Below are 16,795 nucleotides of genomic sequence, written 5' to 3'. Positions count from 1 at the left end.
TGCGAATTTTGACACACTACACTTGGTCCCCAACTCCAAATCATCTATGTAAATTGTAAACAATTGCGGTCCCAACACTGATCCCTGAGGCACACCACTAGTCACTGATCGCCTACCGGAAAAACACCCATTTACCCCCACTGTTTGTTTTCTGTTAGTTAACCAATCCTCTATCCATGCTAATACATTACCCGTAACACTGTGCACCTTTATCTTATGTAGCAGTCTTTGGTGCGGCACCTTGTCAAATGCCTTTTGGAAATCCAGATACACCGCATCCACAGGTTCCCTGTTGTCCACTGCATATGTAATGTTCTCAAAGTATTCCACCAAATTAGTCAAACATGACTTTCCCTTCATGAACCCATGCTGCGTCTTACCAATGGGATAATTTATATCCAGATGTCTCGCTATTTCTTCCTTAATAGATTCGAGCATTTTCTCTACTACAGAAGTTAAGCTAACCGGCCTATAGTTACCCGCCTTTTGTCTACCTCCTTTTTAAAACAGTGGCGTCACATTTGCTGTTTTCCAACCTGTGGGAACCACCCCAGGGTCCAGCGAATTTTGGTAAATTACCACTAGTGTATTTGCTATTTCTCCCGCCATCTCTTTTAGTACCCTGGGATGCATTCCATCAGGACCAGGAGACTTGTCTACCTTTAGCCCCATTAACTTGCCCAGCACTACCTCTTTCGTGATAATAGTTTCTAGGTTCTCACCTGCCATAGCCTTCCTGTCATCAATTTTTGGCATGTTATTTGTGTCTTCCACTGTGAAGACCGACACAAAATACCTGTTCAATGCCTCAGCCATTTTCTCATTTCCAGTTATTACATCCCCCTTCTCATCCTCATTGGACTTTTTTTTAAGTGTGGGACTTGTTGGGCCTGAAGAGCCCCTTTTCACTGCAGTATTCTGTGATTGTGTGATTCTGTCGAGGATGTTTGAATGTTAATTTGATAACTTTTTTCTTCTCTCATTTATTGCATATTCCAGGGAACGTTCCACAGCCAGCAAGCTTTGGAATATGGCACTAATCTAGTAGGAGGAGTGTCACCGGGGAAAGGGGGTAAAAACCACTTGAATTTACCTGTATTCAACTCCGTTAAAGAGGTAAATGCAGTCAGTTTAATGCTTTCAGTGTGACTACTCACCAAACCAAATCCTTCCATGTTTTAACAGATGTAACAAAACAAAATGTACAAATGTAAAAGTGTGAGTAGACATTTGTAACGTGTAGCAAATTTCTCCAAGCAAATAATTTCTGCAATTAAACCATGATGAATTGCTCAAAAAAATATGGAATCAGCAGCAAGTCCTGAGCTTTCTAACAAGTTCAGAATCAGCTTTTGGAATATATCTGTGATTGCCTCATTGCCTCCTCAACCTCTAAACAGACCATGGAGTGTTTCCAATAACTCACTACTGCAACGGGTTTTTTAAATTAAACTCCATCCCAGGATGATCAACTCTGTGGGGGAGTAAATAAGGGACACTTCAATGGTGGAGTTGCTGGCGGGTGAGACCATTGACTGGGCGAGCTGGTGTGACCATTGCAAGTGCAAAATTTTTATCTTGCGTCCTGCCTCTTCAATCCTGCCGTTGCTGTGCAGTTAGCACTCAAAGCTCCACACTGCATCCCAATAGAAAAACACGCACACACCTCTGCCCAACTAATTCCCCTCTGACAGACTCAAAAGCCCCTCTCCCCAAGCCCCCCTTATTCTTGCTCACTCAGAAGCTCATTTCCTAAGTCTCCCGCACTAAATGAGCCGAACAGACCCCCTCTGTCACCCGTCCCACAGTTGTTGTGTTCCCTTTGTGGGTCCACTGACCTGCCGGAATCACCCAACCCCAGGCATGTCCAGACATCCCTTCCCACCAACTGAGACTTGCAGGGACCCTTGGCCCTGCACCCACCGCGACCTCCTCCCCTGCCCCTCACTTGTGCCTGTCACCAGCTGGATCCCCACTGCCTGAATCCCTGACTGCGCCTTCACTCAGCCTGTGCCTTTACTTCCCCACCCACCCAGTTTGAGCCCCTCCCACTTTTAGACTCTCAACCTTAATTGCTTCACAGCAAGTCAATATACAGCAAGTTCCAGCACCAAGATTCTGCTCCAGTGTTCCTCCAGTACGCTCCTTCTTCCTCCTTGACTCCAGTCCAACTCCAGGCAGACGTGGGCTGACACCACAGTAGCGCATGTGCAATGAGCACCAAGACTACAAGTATACCATGAAGTACAGAACAATGGCCTGAGGAAATGCTATGAGATGCAAGACAATTGGGCAAAGAATGGATGATCTTGTGAAAAAGTTGATCACCCTGTTTTACGTAGATGCTGATTCCACAGACAAAACGGAAGCCAATTTGTCTCTGTAAACAGCATGAAGCTGGGGTTGAAAATAAATTGTATATCTTGTACCATTAACCAATGATCGTCAAACAGCCTTGGTTTGATTACAGTAGCAACCGTTTTGCACTGAAACCCAGTGCCACCTGATAGATTTAAGTGTTAAAGATGTGCCAGCAATAAAATTGAATTTTTATAGCACCTTTAACATTGAATTAGATAAAAGCATTGTACAAAGATGATGGACACAAGTGTCAGGAAAAGGTTAACGGACATCTAAGAAGGAGATACTAAGAAGGTGGCCAAAACTTTGGTCGAAGAGATGGGTTTTAGGGTGGGCCTTAAATGAAAAGAGGAAATCGACAGGTTGAACAGGAAATTTTAGAACATTTGGGCCTAAGTAACTGAAGGCACATCTGATTAGTGGGGCAAAGGTAGGGGAGATGGGCAAAAGGCTAAAATCAGAAATGGAGAGTTCTTGGAAGAGAAGGAGGAAGACTGTAATGCTGGTGGAATTTGGTGCAAGGAAGGGGTTTAGCCACAAAAATTGTTAAGACCCAGTCCAGTAACTCCAAGGTGTTTTGTGAAGTTATCTTAGACCCTAATGTTTTACATTTGATTTCGGGATTGGTGAACTTAAGGTGTTTCACTCCAGGTACGATTCAAGTGACCCACTAGGAAGCTTTTATCCAACAAAGTTATTTAAGAACACAGAATATCACAAAAATAATTAGCATAACTTTTACCAATTACAAAAATTACCTTAAACATAGCACAGTATAACCCAGCTAGCTACCTCTGTTGTTCCAAGATAAAGCAACATCCCACAGACGTATGCCCTTCTTCAGATTTAGTTAGCACAAAAACAAGTATGCTCACGTGATGCTGGATTTTCAGCTTTGTAACACCTATGCACAGAAATCCAACCCATACATCTCTTAAAGGCACAGTATCGTCACATGAAGTACCAAGGTGGGCAGAGATGATTATGAGTGAATGTTGGCGAGGAACAGGTTACGTGCAGTAAAAGCTTTGTTTGAGCTAAGGTTCACAGAAAGCGAAGGATGGAAGACAGATCAGGAAAATATTGAAATAGTTGAGTCTGGGGGTGGCAAAGACGAGGCTGAAGGTTTTAGCAGCATGTACTTTATGAATTTCCTTAGTCTCACTGTGATGATTTGGTTTGATTTTGATTTGATTTATTATTGCCACATGTATTAGTATACAGTGAAAAGTATTGTTTCTTGCACGTTATACAGACAAAGCATGCTGTTCATAGAGAATGTTTTAATAACAGTTTTGTTTTACTTATGTGCAATTATATATTTTACACATCTTACTCACCTTTTTACTTACCTTGCATCAAGTTGATCTTTCTCTACACCCTAGCTATGACTGTAACACTACATTCTGCACTTTCTTGTTTCCTTCTTTATGAACGGTATGCCTTATCTGTATCGCACGCAAGAAACAATACTTTTCATTATGTTAATACATGTGACAATAATAAATCAAATATATTTAATTGTGGATCATTATGCACTGAAATACTACAGTGAGAAACTTGTTTTCATTGTTGTTGTCCTCTACAACTCTATTGTATCACATGTATACTTCCCAGCTACAAATATTGGAAGCCAATCAGTTCTTCAATTATTAGTTAAGATATGTATTAACATAACAAAGGCTGGATTGTTCCTCTTATCCTTTTCTCACAAGGCTCCTATTAATAGCATGTTTCTGAATGGCCATCTCAAGCGAATAGCCTGTATTCTTCGGTTTGTAGCAGCGTGAGGGGAGAAAGGATTAATTATCCAAACTTTTGATAACGTTGCAAGGAATAACCTCCTCTGATGTTTGTGCTTTAAGGCCAAAGAAAGCACAGGAGTTGATGCATCTGTTATCTACGTCCCTCCCCCGTTCGCTGCCGCCGCTATCTTTGAGTCGATTGATGCCGAGATCCCACTGGTGGTCTGCATCACAGAAGGAATCCCACAGCAGGACATGGTACGGGTGAAACATCGACTTCTTCGCCAGAGTAAGACTCGCCTCATTGGCCCGAACTGCCCAGGAGTAATAAATGTAAGTGTCTTAAACTAAAATTACATAAATCATTTATTTAACTGGTAAACTTTTATTAATTGCGTGTTGATATTTTCAGATACTCCTCCACCCTTCAAGAATACAAAACTCTGAAGTTAGATTAAGGGGAAAGAATGTAGTGGAGTCCATTGTGAGCTAAATTACAGGCACTTTCAAATCCAACAAAAATACTTTTACAACTGTATACAGAGTAGTTTCTTATCCCCCTGGTTTTTCCAACTGTGAAGGCACTGACCCGTGTTCGGGCATGGCCCTGACATGACTTGGTACAACGCCAGAGTTATTATTCTACATGTATGTTGGCTGACTATTTGACCACAAGTGCATCACAGTCAAACCAGAAGTTACCCTTGTACTAAAGCAAAATACTGCGGATGCACAAAATCTGAAATAAAACCAAAAAAAGCTGCATATACTCAGCATCTGTGGAGAGTGAAATGGCATTAATGTTTCAGGTTGATGATGTTTCATTAAAATTGCTTTATCTGACAGACAATATAAAACTTCATCACAAGAAACAGAAGCAGGAGTGGGCCACCAGGCCCTTCAAGCCTGTTGCGCCATTCAATATAATCATGGCTGATCTATGCCAGCCTCAACTTCTTTTCTATGCCATTTCCCCCAGTCCTCGATCTATCAAATATTTATCCACTTTAAATACTTCTGATGATCCAGCCACCACTACCCTTTGGGGCAGAGAATTCTTTGCAAAAACAGTTGAGCACAGAAAGTGGCTGATTCAATGCCTATTTTGAGCACTTGATGAATACTGATGTCTGAGCTAAAAGGTTTGGTGAGCTGGGTAGGTATCCTAGTTACTGTGTGTTCAAATTTAACAATGGCCATTGTGAACTTGGATTCAATGAAGTTCTATAAACGCAGGCAATTGCGACTAGCTTAGTGGTTTTAAAAAAAAAGATGGCATGGACAAGTGGGGCCGAAGGGCTTGTTTCCATGCTGTAAACCTCTATGACTCTAAGTTGGTGATTTGTGGACAAGTACTAGAGAAAATGATCGTAAAACTGACATTTTTAAAAACCCAACCAGCTCAGAGAAAGAAACTTGCTGCCCTGTTTGGTTTACACGTGACTAGAGTCCGACAGTAGGTTGTTGACTCCTGATGCTCTGAGCAAGTAAGAAGAGGCAAAAAATATAGCCTTGCTAACATTGTTCCTGGGGGAAAAAGGAAACAACTGTAATGTGCCAAGACCAACCATGCACTGTTTCCCTGGCTGGTGCATTGTCGTAGTCTGCTGTTTAGTCAAGAATATTCAGTAGCTGATTGTCATGTATCATCTCTTGATTACCTTAGTCTGAGCAGCTAACATTGATTTTACTTGTCTCTTCCTTTTTTTTTGCATGTTTGTTTGCATGAAGTAAATTATTAAAAGCTTTTATTTTGTGCCTTCTCTTTGTATTTTGCTTATTTGATTGTTGCGTGCAGTCTGTGACATGCCTTATTCCCTTGAATTAATTTGTTCTTTTAAAGCCTGGGGAGTGTAAAATTGGAATCATGCCCGGACACATCCATATGAAAGGACGAATTGGTAAGTACCGGATACAAATTGGCTTTTATCTCCTCTCAAGGATTTTTCGCATTGTGACGTGCAATGGGGACAATGTGATTAGGTATTAATCTAGAAAAATGTCATGAGAGCTGAGGCAAATGGGTGTGAAGCCAAAGGAGAGATTAAAAAGGGTGACTGAAGATTTGATCAACGAGGCCTTAGGAAAAAAAAGGCTAAGGGGAAATAGAGAGGCAGATGGGGTCTGAGAGGGAAAGCCCACCAAGTGGGATGCCAGAAGCTGAGGGCAGAGTTGCTGACGATGGGAATCTATAAGATGACGGTCGTCGATATAATAGAAATCTCCGGGGCATGTTGTGGAGTTGGAGGTAATGAGGATCAGGAGGGGACGGACTTGGAGGGGTCTGAAGACGAGTGAAAGCATTTTTTATTGAATAAAAGCAGGAAAGTGGTGGAAAAACTCAGCGGGTCTGGTGGCATCTGTGGAGAGATAAACAGTTAACGTTTCGAGTCGAATATGACTCTTCTTCGGAACTTTCTGTTTTTGTTTCAGATTTCCGGCATCCGCAGTATTTTGCTTTTATACAAGCATTTTAAATTTGGGACGTGGAGCAACTAGGAGATAAAATAGGTTAGTGAGGATGGAGGTCAATAGATAAGAGCTGCAGAGTTTTCTTGGAGATTTTCCATTGAAATGTTCTCTCCACATAATTGTATCTCTTGACCAGTTATTCTGTTGAGTTCCCTAGTGCAATTTGCTTCACTACTCTCTTGAAGGTTATGGACTCCTACAGAGTCCTGTTTCACCCACATCAGCAATCTTCTGACATCTAGGTCAAGAGGCTATTGACATGTTGAGTATTAGAATGAGTCTAGCTCTACTGTTGTCTGACATCCACTTATCAACACTTTCTAACAGGGGTCACTGGGTAGCGGTTAGATGGACTATTTTTCTCCATCAAGTCTCAGATATCAAAGTAAATCCTTGTTGCAATTTATTAATGCTCTCCATGTCTAACTGGGCTATACAGACAGGAAAGGTTTGATTCGTGGAAGGTTCAGTCAGACATTGGGGTGCTTCAAGTTGATCTCTGTGCTCCAGATGAAGTTGGGGAAATTATTAATCCGGCTGTTTGCTCTGATTCTACATGTCTATTGCCTTTAGCTGAGGGCAGGATTGATTTCGGGTTAAGGTGCCTGCTGGAGTTGATCAGCCTAGGTTGTGCTTAGGCTCCGTTGTAAAGAATGAATGCTAACTGTTGGAGGTCAGTGGAATTGCACCCCAACTAGAATCAGCACCTTCAGAAGAGGAAAGCAGAAGGTTGCTTTAATGTAATGGAATGGACTGCCTGCAGTGATAGTGGAGTCAGACACTTTAGAAACATTTAAGCGGTTATTGGATAGGCACATGGAGCACACCAGGATGATAGGGAGTGGGATAGCTTGATCTTGGTTTCAGATAAAGCTCGGCACAACATCGTGGGCCAAAGGGCCTGTTCTGTGCTGTACTGTTCTATGTTCTATGTAAGGCGTTAGCAGTGAACCAGCACAATTCAAAACCTGCATCTGTGCGATACGCCTGCATGACTTGCTCTCTTCAGGGAGCGGCTGAGAGTCAACCAAATTGGTGTGGACCTGGAGTCATAATGAAAACTGCAGCTTTCTACCCTTAAGAGGGTAGTGGTGAACCAGCTGAGTTTTTACAATTTGATACCTTCATCGGGTGAGATACTCTGGCCCTGCCAAAAGCCAGTGGACATTTGGCTGGCTTGCCGCATCCCCCATGGTGGGTCCCACCATAATGGGACTGGAAAATCCCGGCTATAGTCTCTGCTATTCGGAGATTTTTATTTCCAGATTTTTAAAACTGAATTCAAATTCTCAAACTACCAGGGTTGGGTTTGAACTGAGACTCTCCAATTGTTAGCTGTAACATCTAGGTTACGGGCCCAGTAACATGACATTGTTCCAGCATGCCTATATTTTTTTCTCTGAGAATTTCTTCTCCCCCTCCCTCCCCTGTCCTGAAGGAATGATTTCCTTGCTGATTAGGTCTTAATGGATGCAGATTACAGTCCAGTACCTTGCACTGGTGGCCGTTTATTGTCTGAGCCTTGGCAAGTTATTAAATCAAGAGAGGCAGAACGGCTGAATTCCAATCCTGTCCTTGCTTTGAATCCATGCGTGACTGTTTCAGACGCTGCCACTGGATAGTGAATGACAAATATTCAGGCCGGCTTGTCGAGCCTGGGAACAGCTGATTTAGTACAGACTGAGGGTGAGATACCCCGGCTCTGCTGAAAGCCAGTGGACATTTGGTTGGCTTACCACCTCCCCCACGGCGGGTCCCACCATGGCGGGGCTGGAAAATCCCGGCTATGGTTTCTGTTATTCGGAGATTTTTATTTCCAGATTTTAAAAACTGAATTCAAATTCTCAAACTACCAGGGTTGGATTTGAACTGAGGCTTTCCGATTGTTAGTTGAGGCTTCTAGGTTATGGACACTCTGCAGACATTCTTGCCCCATGTGGCTCAGCATTTTGGACAAATTCATTGAGCTATGATAATTAGAATAAGGCAACGCAACAGGTTTATGACATGCTAAACCATTGTAACCACAGAACTCTTTTGATGGGGACCTTTCATATTTTCAGGAAAGAAATGTCTTTGTTTTCAGGTATTGTTTCGAGATCCGGTACACTAACGTATGAAGCGGTTCATCAGACAACACAAGTTGGCCTGGGCCAGTCTCTCTGTGTTGGTAAGTCATGTGCTCCCATGCCATAGTCAAGCCTACCTTGTCTGCCACGCGTTTCACTACAAGGGCACCTGTGCCAAGAAAACAGTGTGGAAACAGTGCAATCATTAGCACACTCTTGTGGTGTTCCCACCATTGTGAGTACTGAAGCTGTCTTGATGTAGGTTCTGTTGTAATGTTACGGCTTGCAGAATCTTTCTGTTTTTCAAGCGGATTTAGAAAAAGTAGCAAGTCTTTCTATGTACTGGCATAGCTGTCCCACTGCCTTCCACTGGGGTTACTGCCAACAACACAAGACCTGCTCATCATGATTCAGTGATGCAAACACCACCACTGATTTATCATTTGCCACTTTTAGGTTCTCCTCCTGTGTCACCTACACTTTTCCTCTACAAGTTTTTACAAACCTTTCCTGCCCCATGACATCCAACATTCACAGCAGTAGCGATAATGCATGGCTCACTTTAATTGCGCTCCCAAAGTCACATTTTCTCAGTATTATTGGCAGTATTTCAAAATTTGGTAGCCTTGAAGTGTTGTGAATGAGTATTTGCCACTATCTGTTTTTGTTGTGATTTAATAGCACTCACTCGAAGTTGCAGTATTCAGCATAAGCTTCCAAGTGAATGAAAGTAAATCAAAAATCTAATTAAATCCATTTTAAGGTCTTACTTTAATCTAATTGTTCCTGTATTTACTGTTTATCCTTGACCCAGTGCTGGCCCCTATCCATCTTCATTTTGGCTGGAGGTTTCCAATTCACCTAGAGACCACCATCTGATTACTGTGGCAACAGTTGAGTGCATGCATGTTACAGGGTACTAAAAATAGCCATAGAAACAGAAAATAGGAGCAGGTATAGGTCATTCAGCCCTTCACGCCTGCTCCACCATTATAATCATGGCTTTTCATTCAACTCAATAGCTTGATCCCACCTTTTCTCCCATATCCTTTGATCTTCTTTGCCCCAAGAGCTATATCTAACTTCTTGAAAACATACAATGTTTTGGCCTCAGCTGCCTTTTGTGGTAGTGAATTCCAAAGGGTCACTTCTTTCTGGATGTATGGCTGATGGTTGTGCCAGTTCAGGAGTATGCCAATCTGTTGGAATGATCATTGCTGCTCTGAATTCCTTGTCAAGGTAGTTTCTTTCCTCCAGCTCCCCTCACCTTGGGCAAAAACTAACCAACCCTGAGGCTGGCAGATTTGAATGTCTGTCAGGATTGTTCATGATGCGTGTCATGATTAAAGAAATAAAATTTTTTGTCCTGTGGCCTTTAAATCTGGAGAGTGAGTGTGGAACATTCAAGGCAAGGATGGGTTTGACTAACATTTTGGGAAGGAAACAAACCTGGAGATTCCTCCTGTAATACGAAACAATTGGATTTCTTTACTAAATTGAACAAGCAACAAAATATTTGCGCAATCTTAGCTTGTAATGATGAGATTTGAAATAATTATGATGATTCAAATTCTAGGTATTGGTGGAGATCCTTTCAACGGAACGGATTTCATCGATTGCCTTGATGTCTTCCTGAAGGATCCCAAAACAGAAGGCATTATTCTAATCGGAGAGATTGGAGGCAATGCGGAGGAGAATGCGGCAGATTTTTTGCAAAAGCACAATATGGTGTGTAAAAGACCTCCTACCTTTCTTTAAAAAAAAAACTATCTTCGGGAGTGGTGAAGGGAGCTATTGTTAAATGTTCTATCCCTATCCTTGAATCAGAGCAAAAACCACGGACTGGGGCATTGTCTCGTCATCTCATAGAGCCATAGAGATTCACAGCTTGGAAATAGGCCCTTCGGCCCAACTTGTCCATGCCGCACCTTTTTTAACCACTAAGCTAGTTCCAATTGCCCGCGTTTGGCCCATATCCCTCAATACCCATCTTATCCATGTAACTGTCTAAATGCTACTACCTCTGGCAGCTTATTCCATCTTAAGCAGTAAGCACTGGATGTTCAGCTGCTAAGCCAAAATATTTTGTGACTTGCCCCAGGGCTCAAGTGCTGAACCAAGGAGATCAGAATATTGATCTGTGCTGGAAGCTACTGCCCTTGAACTCTGATCTTCTGGCATAGTAACCAGAATCTCTAGGAGAGAAGGAAAGTGAAAGCATTATTTGAAAAAGAAAAAGTTTTATTAATTTGTTCTCAGCACAATCTGGTCACAATAGTAAAATAGGATCGGAGTAGCTACGGCAGTTATGGATATTGTGTTGCTGTGGACTGTGGAGTACTGTGTGCAGATCTAGTCGCCACATCATAGGAAGGACATGAACGCACTTGAAGGGGTGCAGAGGAGATTCACCGGGATGTTGCCTGGGATGAACATTTAAGTTATAAAGAGAGATTGAATAGGCTTGGGTTGTTTTCGTTGGAGCAGAGAAGACTGAGGGGCGACCTGATTGAGGTGTTCAAGATTATAAAGGGCATGGACAGGGTGGATAGGGAGCAGCTGTTCCCCTTAGTTGAAGGGTCAGTTACAAGGGGACACAAGTTAAAAGTGAGGGGTGGGAGGTTTCAGGGGGGATTTGAGGAAAAACTCTGTTACCCAGAGGGTGGTGATGGCCTGGAATGCACTGCCTGGGAGGGTGGTGGAGGCGGGATGCCTCTCATCCTTTAAAAAGTACCTGGATGAGTACTTGGCATGCCATAACATTCAAGGCTGTGGGCCAAGTGCTGGCAAGTGGGATTAGGTGGGCAGGTCAGGGCATCTCGTGTCGGTGTAGACCCGATGGGCCGAAGGGCCTCTTCTAGTATTCTGTGAACATCCCTGCTTTAGCAATGACCGGTAGATCTCTCGAGGTGTTTCTCACGGTAGAACAAATGAACATGCAGTGGGATGAAAGGCCAGGGAGGCAGAAAGGGCTAAAGGTAGGGAGGGGAATTACCCACATTTGCAAGGAGATCTAAGGATAATATCGAGGACCTCAGAGTTGGAGCATTGATGAAGGCCGAAGAGAAAAATATAATCTTTCAGAGCAATGTTAAAACGGGCCTCTTCTGCACTGTATGGTTATGACTCATGAGTATTTCTAATGTAGGAAAGAGGATCAGTTAGTTAACTTTTATATTAAATCAGTCAGAAGAATGGGTGCCAATCAGTCCTGCTCCCGTGGCGTGGTGTGTTGGAGACCACGAGTATCCTTCACATGTTTGGGGGGTCTTTAAGCCTTGCCCAGCAGCAACCGATCCTTAAAACCCCCTGGGTGCAGGTTCATAGAAACACTGGTTTGTGGTGGTCATAGAATCCCTACAGTGCAGAAGGAGGCCATTCGGCCCATTGAGTCTGCACAGGCCACAATCCTATCCTGGCGCTATTCCCGTAACTCCACACATTTACCCTGCCAATCTCCCAGACACTAGGGGTTAATTTAGCATGGCCAATCCACCTAACCCGCACATCTTTGGACTGCGGGAGGAAACCGGAGCACCCGGAGGAAACCCATGCAGACACGGGGAGAACGTGCAAACTCCACACAGACAGTGACCCGAGGCTGGAATTGAACCCGGGTCCCTGGCGCTGTGAGGCAGCCGTGCTAACCACTGTGCCACCGTACCGCCGCCGTTGGTTAGTTGGTTGGCTGTGCCCCTACAAAGAGAGAGTCTGAATTCACTCTCGCAGGTGGAAATGCTGTTTTGATGATAAATGTAGCTCCTTTCCTGGGAGGGTTAATCCTTCGCAGCTTGATTTTAAGGTCCTGATGAGAATGGATTTTTTAATGTCTGCCAAAGAGCAGCCAGACCAATAAAAATGTAAAACCGTAATGCTTTTGCTTTGTGTTTGCATGGTGAAATGCTTTGTACGTGCGACTTTCAGTTATATGGATTTAGCTTGATCATTATTGCTGTAGATCAATTAATTGATTGTATTAGTGCAGCAGCCACCCCATTCTCTCCAGTTACTAAACAAACAAGAACTGAATCACAGCACCGCTGCAGTGTTTTCAGTTTCTCAGCATGTTCCTGGACTGTCTGCCAGGTATCAGTGTATATACATATTCATTTGAACATGCATTAATCATTGTGCTAACATTTTCACAAGGTGACCCTGGGTTTGTTTTCTTTCCCTTTTTGTTAGATAGACGTAAATTTTAATGTAAATTTAGAAGAAAGCTTCACAAAAATCTGTGTGTAATAGAGTTGCTCTTTTCTGGTTGCAGGCCTGTTATTGGTTGAATCAGAACCCTCTGTGCCCTATATTCTCAAAATGCTCACCAGAGGGGCTTTATTTTTTTAAATTGCGCTATTAATTTTTAATCGGATCTGCATGGACCCTGCACACTTCAAGTCTTGATTTGTGCCCGTGTTGAGTTGTTGATAATGGCATGAGGAACGGGAGAGTTCTCCCCTGTGTCTATAAATCATTTTTACCTCCATTCTTTTCAGTGTTTATCCTGCGCATCCACTTCTGTTGCCCATCTCCCTCGTGGTTTATTCCAGAGTTTGGATGCATACAACTTATTACGCTGTGCAAAATCTGGCTCTTGCCATTTGGGTCACAGTAAGTAGTCTCACAACTCCAGGTTAAAGTCACAACAGGTTTATTTGGTAGCACGAGCTTCTGGAGCGCCGCTCCTTCATCAGGCACTCACCTGATGAAGGAGCAGCGCTCCGAAAGCTCATGCTACCAGATAAACCTGTTGGACTTTAACCTGCTGTTGTGAGACTACTTACTGTGCCTATCCCAGTCCAACACCGGCAACTCCACATCATTTGGGTCACGTACCAACCGACTCAAGAACAGCTTCTTCCCTGCTGCCATCAGACTTTTGAATGGACCTACCTCGCATTAAGTTGATCTTTCTCTACACCCTAGCTGTGACTGTAACACTACATTCTGCACTCTCTCGTTTCCTTCTCTATGAATGGGATGCTTCATTTGTATAGCGCACAAGAAACAATACTTTTCACTGTATCCCAATACATGTGACAATAAATCAAATCAAAATCACCCAGTGAACTGCTCGATCACAGAAGTGTTAATATTGTGCTGCTTCTGTGATGTGGGAATTAGGGGAGGATTGGCCCTTAGAGGCCTGTCCCAACCAAAACTTCCAACTAGACTTGATGCCCTGCCATATCCTTTCCCTCATTGTAATGATGCAGTGTCCTCAGATTTGTGAAATCCAAAATTCAAGGAACAAGTATGATCCTATACAGCTTAATCTATCCTCTGAACAAAAGTTGTCTCTTTTTGAACAAGTCCATAGATTAACACTAAGCGGTTAAATGAAAATCTTTGTGTCATACTGCTTGTACCAGATATTGATATTTAGTATTCTGATAATGGAGCACAATCCATTGGGAATTGATCAAGGTACTCACTAAGTGTTAAATGTTGCATATAAGAAAATAGCTTTTCCCAGAAGCATCTTAAAATGCTTCATGTTGCATTTAAAGAGAGGCTAGATAAGTACATGAGGGACAAAGAAGGGCATCGTTCTGTAAGTGGGGTTAGATGAAGCAGGGTGGGAGAGGTACAGGAGAAGCATCAACACTGACATAGACCAGCTAAGTCCAATGGCCTATGTCTATGCTGTTGATTTTATGCCAGTACTTTATAAATGCCTGCACTGTTAGAAACTGCAAATCCTCGTTTAAGGTCAACTTTCTTAATATTATTTCACTTTAATGTCATCAACACTACCAGAAGGATGTGGAAGCTTTGGAGAGAGTGCAAAGAAGGTTCACCAGGATGTTGCCTGGTCTCGAGGGCGTTGGCTATGAGGAGAGGTTGAATAAACTAGGATTGTTTTTGCTGGAGGGGCAGAGGGGAGCCCTGATAGAGGTCGACAAAATTATGAGAGGCATAGACAGGGTGGGTAGTTGGAGGCTTTTTCCTAGGACGGAAATGTCAGTTACAATAGGGTACAGGTTCAAGGTGAGAGGGGGAAAGTTTAAGGGAGATGTGAGGGGACATTTTTCACATAGAGAGTGGTGGGTGCCTGGAACGCACTGCCAGAGGAGATGGTGGAAGCAGGCACGTTAACAACATTTAAGAGGCATCTGGATGGGGACATGTATAGGGAGGGAATAGAGGGATACAGATCGAGTATACAGACCAAGGAGCGGCACAGGCTTGGAGGGCCGAAGGGCCTGTTTCCTGTGCTGTACTGTTCTTTGTTCTTTGAGTAAGGGCAGAAGTTTTTTTTAGTTAAAACATTATGATCGGCACAGGCTTGGAGGGCCGAATGGCCTGTTCCTGTGCTGTACTTTTCTTCTTTTATTTAAAAAAAGTAGCGTCGATATACCGGTTTAACGAAGTCGGATTCACTTAAACATCATTTGCCACAGACTTCCTCCTCTTTGACACGTCTGCTCACATAAATTTCCCATAGTGTTTCCACCCTCACCCTCTGTCCATCTTCCTCCTGCTCCTGACCCTTGCTGACCTCTAGCCTTTGCCGACTCCTCCCGATCCTTGCTGATAACCCCAGTCTGCGCCACCCCCCCTCCCCTCCCCCTTTCCTGGCCTCGGTTCTCATCTGAGTCTTTAGGGTCTGTTCTTCCGTGGCTTCTGGCTTCGCTCCTGAACTCAGTGGGGAGATGGGTGGCACAATGAATTAGTAACCTAGAGACTCAGAGTAATGCTCTGGCGACCCAGGTTTGAATCTCGCCACACAGATTGTGGAATTTGAATTCAATAAAAATTTGAAATTAAAAAGTCTAATGATGGTCATGAGACCATTTTCGGGAAAACCCATCTGGTTTGTTAATGTCCCTGAGGGAAATAAATCTGTCATCCCCACCTGGTCTGGCCTACATGTGATTCCAGACCCACAACAATGTGGTTGACTCTTAAATGCCCTCTGAAATGGCCTGGCAAACCATTCAGTTCTAGATGGGCAACATTGGTCAGTGCAAGTAGCTGCTAACTGCACTGAGCAACATCCATCACCAGATGGAGCCTAGTCAATCTAAAAATACTGTGTACTGAGGGGAGGGTTGTAATTTTTTTACAAAATTATTTGTATATTGTATTTCTTTTATATTTAGTGATGTACTTTATTTTGCAAGTTATTTCAGCTGGTGAAATGTATGGTACAATATTTCAACATGTGCATTATTTTTTTCTGGGTGAGAAATGTCCGAAAGATCCTAACTCTGGCTTTGACATTGATTCTTAAGCCCACGATTCACTGAAAGTTGTTTCGTTTAAAGTCCTGATTTTTAAGAGCTCAGCCGCAGCTTTAAGTGAGAGGCTACTGTACTATGTAGCATGTGATATTATGCACAGTATTACTAGGAACTAATATTGGAAGTATTAAACAAAGTATTAAAGTGGGTGATACGGTGGCACAGTGGTTAGCACTGCTGCCTCACAGCGCCAGGGACCCGGGTTCAATTCCCGGCTTGGGTCACTGTCTGTGTGGAGTCTGCGCGTTCTTCCTGTGTCTGCGTGGGTTTCCTCCGGGTGCTCCAGTTTCCTTCCAGAGTCCAAAGATGTGCAGGTTAGGTTGATAGGCCATGCTAAATTGCTCCATTGTGTCAGGGGGATTAATGGGGTAAATGCGTGAGGTTACGGGGATAGAGCCTGGGTGGGATTGTCGTTGATGCAGGCTGAATGGGCCAAATGGCCTCCTCCTGCACTTGTAGGTATTCTATTCCAAACTTTCCTTTAGAAGGAAGGTATTTATACAGAGAGTTAATCAAATATAGTGATGGCCAAGCAGATAAAATAAGAACTGTAATTATTTGTAACCTGCATTATGATCCTGGCTTATTTCCAGAGTTTATACCCAGCAAAGAATATTAGTTCTATCTGCTGTTTTGCTACGTCCAGACTTGACTATTCCACTCCCCTCCTGCCCACACTTTTCATCTGTAGGTAGGTGAATCCATGCCTCCTCCTTTATCCTCCTACCTCTGAGGTTCAGCCTGAACCTGTCTGGGTGGAGAAAATGTTCAAGGCTCACAACTCTTCTTTAATAGTTTATTGTGACATTGATAAATTCACAAATATCTGTGATAAAAAGCAAATTACTGCGGATGCTGGAATCTGAAAAAAAACCCAGTAAAAAATGCTGGAAAATAGCAGGTC

At 43.2% G+C, this 16,795-nt stretch overlaps 1 protein-coding gene across 2 annotated transcripts in view; it reads left to right on the top strand.

The window, feature by feature from the left end:
* Nucleotides 1-16,795, top strand: part of suclg1 (succinate-CoA ligase GDP/ADP-forming subunit alph) — a 68,533-nt gene that overhangs the window by 26,448 nt on the left and 25,290 nt on the right. For both annotated transcript variants that reach the window (XM_078224027.1, XM_078224036.1), the window contains exons 3-7: nucleotides 1,000-1,116; nucleotides 4,227-4,439; nucleotides 5,950-6,007; nucleotides 8,665-8,748; nucleotides 10,224-10,375. In XM_078224027.1, coding sequence (XP_078080153.1) covers nucleotides 1,000-1,116; nucleotides 4,227-4,439; nucleotides 5,950-6,007; nucleotides 8,665-8,748; nucleotides 10,224-10,375 — 624 coding nt within the window. The remainder of the gene's footprint in view (nucleotides 1-999; nucleotides 1,117-4,226; nucleotides 4,440-5,949; nucleotides 6,008-8,664; nucleotides 8,749-10,223; nucleotides 10,376-16,795) is intronic.

This window comes from Mustelus asterias, chromosome 1 (genome assembly GCF_964213995.1).
Source record: "Mustelus asterias chromosome 1, sMusAst1.hap1.1, whole genome shotgun sequence".
Taxonomy (NCBI): domain Eukaryota; kingdom Metazoa; phylum Chordata; class Chondrichthyes; order Carcharhiniformes; family Triakidae; genus Mustelus; species Mustelus asterias.
Note: the sequence above shows the minus strand (reverse complement) of the source record. Positions and strands in the feature narration are given on the sequence as shown.